The sequence below is a fragment of the Lithobates pipiens genome, unplaced genomic scaffold (genome assembly GCF_037356315.1).
Source record: "Lithobates pipiens isolate NorthernLeopardFrog02 unplaced genomic scaffold, aLitPip1_a1.2 Scaffold_23, whole genome shotgun sequence".
NCBI lineage: Eukaryota > Metazoa > Chordata > Amphibia > Anura > Ranidae > Lithobates > Lithobates pipiens.
The window spans coordinates 313,921,740-313,931,488 of NW_027507785.1; the positions used below are offsets into that span (position 1 = coordinate 313,921,740).

Consider the following 9,749-nt stretch of genomic DNA (forward strand, 5'->3'; position numbering starts at 1 on the left):
TAACAAGGACAGGCAAATAGAACTGATGGATGTAGATACATTTTATAATCTTCAATGTCAAATGCAATACCAGGTCTGGTCTGCAGATGGCACTGCAGACATGAAATCATTAAAAATGTATGTAAGCCTTGACCATGGACTTCTCCAAGTCCTGGCTGACACCTATGCATTTTTTTTTTTTTTGCAGAAACGCACTTCAGTCTATTTAAAGTGCCACCCAAAAAACAACAACGCATTAATAAAATAAAAAAATAAAAAATTTCGCTTACCGGAAAATGCTGTTGCTACGCAGTCTTCCTAATCTGCCTCTTCCTATTCTTCAGTCTTCCTAATCTGCCTCTTCCTATTCTTCAGTCTTCCTAATCTGCCTCTTCCTATTCTTCAGTCTTCCTAATCTGCCTCTTCCTATTCTTCAGTCTTCCTAATCTGCCTCTTCCTATTCTTCAGTCTTCCTAATCTGCCTCTTCCTATTCCGCGGCACTTCCTCCTCTTCGGTGAGCGGCCCTGTTGCCTTCTGGGACAAGTGTGTGTCCCAGAAAACAATGGAGCCATTCACAAAGCGCCGCGCGACTCTCGCAGTAGGATACGGGCAGTGAAGCCGCAAGGCTCCACTGCTTGTTTCCCTTCGTTAGCATGGAGGCGCCAGTGGCCGATCTGACAGACGGATCAGCCTCGGGGTGGGCGACATCGCGCGATCGTTGGACAGGTGAGTGTCCTTATTAAAAGTCAGCAGCTACAGTGTTTGTAGCTGCTGACTTTAAAAAAAAAAAAAAGAAGGATTGGCCGGAACGCCCCTTTAACATGGTTTCCTATGGGACACAATCACTTCTATGCTTTTTTTTTTCAGCCACTGCTTTCTTGGAAAGGGGAACGGCCTTTTTTTTAAACGCAAAACGCTGCTTTTTTTTTTGGGCTTTTTTGGTTCCATACGCTTCAATAGAGAAACTGCAGAAAAGCAAGAAGTGTGTTTTTGCCGCGATTTGCCTTTTGCGCTTTTTATGCTTTTTTTTATGTCTAATTTGTTGTTTGAAAAACTAAAAAAAAACGCAAATCGTGGCAAAATCACAGTAAAATTGCAGCAAAAAACGCACCACGTGCTTTTCTGCAGTTTCTCCATTGAAGTCTATAGAACCAAAAAGCACAGCTTTGCAAAAAGTCCCTGACCCTTTCCAAAACAAAAGCGTGAAAAATGCACAGATGTGAACGTGTCCCATAGGAAACCATGTTAAAAAGGACTGCAAGTAAAGCTAAAAGTTTTAGGAGGCAATCAGGACTTAAATGGACTGTAGTGCATTTCTGCAAAAAAAAGCACCAAAAAACGCATAGGTGTGAATCAGGCCCCCTTTTTTTTATGCTTTTTTCTCTTTTTATTTGGCCAATTTGTTGTTGGGCAGATTAACCACTTCAGCTCCAGAATATTTTCCCCCTTAATGACCAGGCCATTTTGTTTTGTGATATGGCACTGCGTCGCTTCAACTGACAATTGCGCGGTCGTGGGACGTTGCACCCAAACAAACTTGGCGTCCTTTTTTTCCCACAAATACAGATTTCTTTTGGTGGTATTTGATCACCTCTGCGGTTTTTATGTTTTGCGCTATAAGCAAAAAAAGACCAACAATTTAGAAAAAAAAAAAGAAACAACAATATTTTTAACTTTTTCCTATAATGCCCCCCCCCCCCCCCCCAAAAAAATAAAATAAAAAATAAAACAAATTTCTTCCTCAGTTTAGGCCAATATGTATTCGTAAAAAAAAATAGTGTCAGTGGGAGGAATTGGGCCCTATCATTGGTGCCATTGGGCCCCATTGTTGGATTCAGTGAGAGGAATTGGGCCCCATCATTGGTGTCATTGGGAGGAATTGTGCCCCTTCATTGGTGTCATTGGGAGGAATTGTGTCCCATCATTGGTGTCATTGGGAGGAATTGTGTCCATCATTGGTGTCATTGGGCCCCATTGTTGGTGTCAGTGGGAGGAATTGTGCCCCATCATTGGTGTCATTGGGCCCCATTGTTGGTGTCAGTGGGAGGAATTGTGCCCCATCATTGGTGTCATTGGGCCCCATTGTTGGTGTCATTGGGAGGAATAGTGCACCATCATTGAGAGGAATTGTGCCCCATCATTGGTGTCATTGGGAGGAATTGTGTCCCATCATTGGGAGGAATTGGGCCCTATCATTGGTGTCATTGGGAGGAATTGGGCCCCATCATTGGTGTCATTGGGCCCCATTGTTGGTGTCCATGGGAGGAATTGTGCCCCTTCATTGGTGCCAGTGAGGGGAATTACGCCCCATTGTTGGTGTCAGTGGATGAAAGAGTGTCCCAGGGGCTGGATAAAATCAAGCAAAAGGTCTTATCTGGCCCTGGGCCACAGTTGGGAGACCCCTGCTCTATAGTGTGAACTTGTCTCTCTCCAAAGCACTAAGTGTAATTTCTCTCTGTTGTCTCATTCCTCTGCTATCAGCATGAATCTTTTCTGGCAGGTTTTCCTGACACCAAGAGAAAAAAGGTGACGGGGGACTCCCAGCACACAGCCTGTGATTGACAACCTCAGCTCTGTGTGTGTGTGTGTGTGTGTGTGTGGGGGGGGGGGGGGGGGGGGACTTCCCTCCAATCAGCTCTCAGAGCTCCTGTAGAGTTTGTAGCTGTAGCTCCCCACCCCCTGCTTTGTGAGTCTGAAAAGTCCTTATCATTTTTGAGTTTTACAAGGATGTAGAGGAGAAATGGCTGAAGATAAACAGGTACAACTTATGTAGGAGGATTTGTGTGTATCCTCTGAGGCCAGACACATCACTGGGTATATGGAAGGGTTTACAACAATTTGAGATCCACTAACTAGTGACTGTCTCACTACCACTGCTGGAAGTTGGCTCCAAAGCACACACTACTCCTTTGGTAGAATAAAACTTCCTGAGGTTAGTTTTTCACTTTCCCTGCTGAGCGAATCCCACAATCCTATCCCTGTGACGGGAAGGGGGAGTGTTATCTTAGGGTCCTTACAGACACGTTTGGAGGATTGAATTCCATGTTGTAGACTCGTCCGCTGGGCGGGTGGATCCACCGCGTGTTCAGGCGATCTTTCAGCGTCTCGAAAGGAATGTTTAACGTGATTACTAAGTCCAAGTCATAGATCTTATCCAGCGCCTCTGCCTGCGTCCGGGTCCTGGGGAAACCTAGCAAACAAAATAAAAAGAAGAGTATTTTCAGGTGCGTTAGAAACGAGCTCCGCTATGGTTCATTATTGCGTCCCTCCGCTATCAACCACCGAGCTCCGTTCACACTTGTGCGATTTGTCATGTGACTTAGGACATCAAAGTCACATGACACTGCACCCCATTCTTTTCAATGGCACTCATTCAAATCAGTGCGACTTAAAGTCGCTGCGACTTTGAAAACGGTGCCTGCACTACTTTGGTGCAACTTTTGATGAGATTTTGGGGTTAGTTTACTAAAGGCAAATAGACTGTGCACTTTGCAAAGTGCAGTTGCTCCAGAGCTTAGTAAATGAGGGAAGCTTCACTTGGCAAAGAATACCCAACTTGCTTTTTGCCATTGGTCCAAATCATTTGGTGGAGGGGGGATTATGATGTGGGGGGGTTGTTTTTCAGGGGTTGGGTTTGGCTCCTTAGTTCCAGTGAAGGGAACTCTTAAGGCGTCGGCATACCAAGACATTTTGGACAATTTCATGTTCCCAACTTTGTGGGAACAGTTTGGGGATGGTCCCTTCCTGTTCCAACATGACTGCCCACCAGTGCACAAACCAAGGTTTATAAAGACATGGATGAGCAAGTTTTGGGTGGAGGAACTTGACTGGGTCTGCACAGAGTCCTGACCTCAACCTGAACACCTTTGGGATGAATTAGTGCAGAGCTTGCAAACCAGGCCTTCTCATCCAACATCACAAATGCGCTTCTGGAAGAATGGTCAAACATTCCCACAGACACACTCCTAAACCATTGTGGACAACCTACCTAGATGTGCACTGACAAAAAAATGTGTCCTTTTTTTCGTTTCATTTGTTTTTTTTCTTTTTGGAAATTGGAAAATTCGGAAATTCAAAAATCCGAAAAAAATTCAGAATTTCCAAAAATTTTACATCTTCAAATTTCGGAAATTTTCCAATTTCGGAAATTTCGAATTTCCTAATTTTCAGAGATTTCGGAAATGCGGAAATTGAAAAATTCTGAAATTTCGGAATTAACGAATTTGTCAAAAATTGTTAAAAAACAAATTCGGAATCTAAACGCATTGCACATGTCTTCCCAGAAGAGTTGAAGCTGTTATAGCTGCAAAGGGCGGAGCCAACTCAATATTGAACCCTACAGACTAAGACTCGATTCACATCTATGCATGTTGCTTTTGAGCTTTTTTTCAGTGCTTTTTGCGGTGCTTGTCGCGTTTTTGGTCACGCGTTTTTAGCGCGATTTTGCGTTTTGCTCTTTTTTTAATTACACTGTGGTTGCTTAGCAACCAGCTATATACAGCGAAAAAAATGGGAAAAAAAGCAAAACGCAAATCGTGGCAAAATCGCGGTAAACACGCCGGTACTTGCGTTTTTGATGCAGGTCCATTTACTTCCATTACATGCAAAACGCTGCACTTTGCATGAAAAAAAGTCCCCGACCCTTTCCAAAAACGCAGAGGCACAAAAATGCATTGATCATGTTCCATAGGAACCTATGTTAAAAAACGTCCCTGCATTTCTGCAAAATGCATAAAAAAACACGTTAGTGTGAATCAAGCCTAAGACTGGGATGCCATTAACCACTTAAGCCCCGGACCATTTTGCAGCTAAAAGACCAAGCCCCTTTTTGCGATTCGGCACTGCGTCACTTTAACTGACAATTGCGCGGTCGTGCGACATGGCTCCCAAACAAAATTGACGTCCTTTTTTTCCCCACAAATAGAGCTTTCTTTTGGTGGTATTTGATCACCTCTGCGGTTTTTATTTTTTGTGCTATAAACAAAAATAGAGCGACAATTTTGAAAAAAAATGCAATATTTTCTACTTTTTGCTATAATAAATATCCACAAAAATATATAAAAACACATTTTTTTTCCTCAGTTTGGGCCGATACGTATTATTCTACATATTTTTGGTAAAAAAAAATAAAAAATCGAAAAGAGTGTTTATTGATTGGTTTGCACAAAAGTTATAGCGTTTACAAAATAGGGGATAGTTTTATGGCATTTTTATAAATTTTTCATTTTTTTTACTAGTAATGGCGACGATCAGTGATTTTTATTGTGACTGTGACATTATGGCGGACACATCGGACATTTTTGACACATTTTTGGGACCACTGGCATTAATACAGCGATCAGTGCGATTAAAAATGCATTGATTGCTGTAAAAATGTCACTGTCAGTGAATGGGGTTAACCACTAGGGGGCGGGGAGGGGTTAAGTGTGAGTGTGTTTGTGTTTTTTTTTACTGTAGGGGGCATGGCTTGGCATGTGACATCACTGATCGTCTTTCCCTATGACAGGGAAGAGACGATCAGTGACAAGCTCACTAGGAAGCACGGGGAGATGTTTGTTTACACTTACCTCTCCCCGTTCTTCAGCTCTGTGACCCGATCGCGGGACACCGGCGGCGATCGGGTCCGCGGGTCCCGCGGTCACGGAGCTCATGACCGGGTCGCGAGTGTGCTGCCGGCGGCACGCGCGCAATCCACGGCTGAGCTCTTAAAGGACAACGTACCTGTACGTGCTTGTGCCCAGCCGTGCCATTCTACCGACGTATATCGGCGTGAGGCGGTCCTTAAGACCCCTTTCACCGCTACATCGTCTGCAATCCGCTCTCAAACTGCTGCTACATTAACTCCAGTGTGAAAGCCTGAGGGCTTTCATACTGGAGTGGTGCGCTGGCAGGACGTCAGGAAAAGTCCTGCCAGCAGCTTTTTTGGAGCGGCAAAGCAGCGGGGAACTCACCGCTGCTCCCCACTGAAATCAAAGGGGCAGCGCTGCATTACTGCCGGCAAAATGCCATGATTGCGGCCGGTTTTAACCCTTTCTCAGCCGCTAGCGGGGGTAAAAGCGCCCTGCTAGTGGCCGAAATGTGCTGCAAATCCGACGGTGAAACGCCGCTATAAATAGCGGCGTTTTACCGCCGACTCTATGGGCGGCTTGGTGTGAAAGCCGTGGTGTGAAAGTGGTTAAAGTTCATGTGCATGTAAACGCAGGCGTCCCAATATTTTTGACAATACATATGTTTCTGTTACTGTGTTACCTCCCCTTTGGAGAATGAAAATGAAAGCGGATGTGAACCAGGAGATGCTCGGCATGATTTCATCGCCATACCTACCTGGAAGCATTGCTACACGTCAACTTTGACACTTGCATGGTACTAACCACAGCGATTGCTATGCGGGGAGGTTACTGCAGGTAAAGTGCTGAGCATTCCACACGACGGAACCGCCCAACTATCTGCTTCAGTGCCAACATTTTTGGCAAAACACAAACCCGCGTCCCACCCGCGGTCACACATCCATCACTGCACATGGAACAAAAAACAATCAGAACGCCAACACACGTTATATGTTATCGGAGAGAAGCCATGCACGGCTGCGCTACATGCAAAAATGACAGGATGCTGCAGGGAGAAGCACCCTACAATTCAGATAAGTGCCTGAAACATGTTAATCTGGTGAAGAACAGTAAAGCTTATTGGCTCACAGTGCAATGAGCTGCTGCAGTGGATTGTGGGTAGCTTTATATAAAAGATGGACCTACCTCCCCTCCAGAACGTTCAGCCTTTGCATCCTCATCACCCTTCTGAGGTCCTCCTTGGACTCTATTCCAGTTATAATCAGCCTAAACAGCTCCCCTCTAGATCCCAGTGCCTGAAACATGTTAGAGGGAAGCTGATTAGGTTGATTATAACTGGAAAGGAGTCCAAGGAGGACCTCAGAAGGGTGATGAGGATGCAAAGGCTGGGGGGGGGAACCAAAAAGCACTGCCATGGTAAAGGGATGGCACCACAAGGGGGGTATTAAGGAGCCAGTGATAAATATGGAAGGGGGTTCCAGGTGAGATCATCCAAAATGACAGCAGGGCCCCTCGACTCTCCCATTGGCTGCAGAGATATGTGGGTGGGATCAGAAACACAGTATTATAGGGCCCCCCCCCACCCCTCTTTCTGGATAGGGCACCGCATACTAGCTCATTATGAAATACTTACCTTAGAACGAGGCCTCGACATCTCGCCCAATCCACGCCGAGGGAGCTCACATGTTCCCTCTGCGTGTCTTCCAGGTATCGCGGCTCTGGCGCTGTGAGGGAGCCATGCATGATATCGTCACTCCCACGCATGCGCGTGGGAGATTTCTTTCTGGTGTTCTGGCAGATAGTGTCCGGCCATCATATAGTGTCCGCCCCGTACTGCGCATGCGCAGTACGGAGCAGGCGAAGCTTCGGAAAATCTCCGAAGCTGAACGGCGCCTGCGCCGTGAGTGGAGGTGGTAGCCCCACCATCCAAGCGGACATAGGGTTGTGAATATTAGAGGGCCCCTCGCGGACGAGCTTAGCTCGCCACGCCTCGGGCTCGGCCTCGCTGCGCTCAGCTCTTTTATATTCCTACTCTATGTCCACTTGGATGGTGGGGATAGAACCTGGACTCAGTGCGCAGGCGCCATTCATCCTCGGCAATTTTCGGAATCTCTGTTGCTGTGTACTGCGCATGCGCAATACACAGCGGACACTATCGGATGGGGGACCTTATATGATAGGACACCGGCAGGGTCTAACTTCTGCCGGACTTTCAGCCGAGAATCCTCTGTGGGCATGCGCCGCTTACCAAAGCCAAATAATAATGAATTGATTGTTAAATAAGGGATGCCGCTGTACACAATTTAGGAGGAGAATGTTTGTTGAAGAATTGATAACAAAGCTATAAAAAGATTCATGTGATTTCTGACCCATCAGCGCCTTCGTTCCGCCATGATTTGGAATGACCATAAAATCTGCTCACGAGGATTTTCCAAGCAAGTTCAGGGAAATGTTTATGGCTAAAGTCTTATCTGATTAGATTTTGCATTAACTGGTGCCCCCAATTACAGCAACAGAGTTTTATCCTAATTAGATGATGGATTAAACCAGTGGCCTCCCAAACTGCGGCCAGACTTGGGGCATAGCTTCATTCACTGACACCAATGATGGGGTACAATTCCTACCAATGAAACAACGATGGGGCACAATTCCTACCAATGAAACAACGATGGGACACAATTCCTACCAATGAATCAACAATGGGGCACAATTCCTACCAATGAATCAACAATGGGGCACAATTCCTACCAATGACACAACGATGGGGCACAATTCCTACCAATGACACAACGATGGGGCACAACTCCTACCAATGACATGGTGGGGCACAACTCCATCCACTGACACAACGATGGGCACAACTCCATCCACTGACACAACGATGGGCACAACTCCATCCACTGACACAACGATGGGCACAACTCCATCCACTGACACAACGATGGGCACAACTCCATCCACTGACACAACGATGGGGCACAACTCCATCCACTGACACAACGATGGGGCACAACAACATCCAATTACACCAACAACGGGGCACAACACCATCCAATGATGGGGCACAATTCCTTCCAATGACACCAACGATGGGGCACAAGTCCATCCAATGACACCAATGATGGGGCACAAGTCCATCCAATGACACCAATGATGGGGCACAACTCCATCCAATGACACCAACGATGGGGCACAACTCCATCCAATGACACCAACGATGGGGCACAACTCCATCCAATGACACCAACGATGGGGCACAACATCATCCAATGACACCAACAATGGGGCACAACACCATCCAATGATGGGGCACAGTTCCTTCCAAAGACACCAATGATGGGGCACAATTCTTCCTAGTGACACCAACAATGGGGCACAATTCCTACCAATGAAACAACAATTGGACATAACTCCTACCAATGACACAATGATGGGGTCAATGACACCAATAATGGGGCACAATTCCTACCAATAATACAACGATGGGGCACAATTCCTACCAATGACACTACGATGGGACATAACTCCTACCAATGACACAATGATGGGGGGTCAATGACACCAATAATGGGGCACAGTTCCTACCAATGACACAACAGTGGGGCACAACTCCTTCAATGACACAATGATGGGGCCCAATGACACCAATGATGGGGCACAGCTCCTTCCAATGACACAACCATGGGGCACAACTCCTACCAATGACACAATGAGGGGGAATGGGGGGGATTTGTGCTAGTAGGGAGTATTGAAGGGGATTTCGTGCTAGGAGGGGGAATGGGGGGGATTTGTGCTAGTAGGGAGTATTGAAGGGAATTTCGTGCTAGGAGGGGGAATGGGGGGATTTGTGCTAGTAGGGAGTATTGAAGGGAATTTCGTGCTAGGAGGGGGGGATGGGGGGATTTGTGCTAGTAGGGAGTATTGAAGGGAATTTCGTGCTAGGAGAGGAAATGGGGGGATTTGTGCTAGTAGGGAGTATTGAAGGGGATCTCGTGCTAGGAGGGGGAATGGGGGGGATTTGTGCTAGTAGGGAGTATTGAAGGGGATCTCGTGCTAGGAGGGGGAATGGGGGGATTTGTGCTAGTAGGGAGTATTGAGGGGGGTTTTCTGCCATGTCAGTAAACTGTTTTTGCTTAGAAAAAGAATCTAGGAATCAGACAAACCTACATATAGAAACATTTACTATACTTTCCTTACTCGAT

At 46.3% G+C, this 9,749-nt stretch overlaps 1 protein-coding gene across 1 annotated transcript in view; it reads right to left on the reverse strand.

Annotated features, from left to right (window-relative positions):
• AK4 (adenylate kinase 4) overlaps window positions 1-9,749 on the reverse strand; it is a 77,781-nt gene that overhangs the window by 17,219 nt on the left and 50,813 nt on the right. Inside the window, exon 4 of the mRNA XM_077450545.1 lies at window positions 2,998-3,170. Coding sequence (XP_077306671.1) covers window positions 2,998-3,170 — 173 coding nt within the window. The remainder of the gene's footprint in view (window positions 1-2,997; window positions 3,171-9,749) is intronic.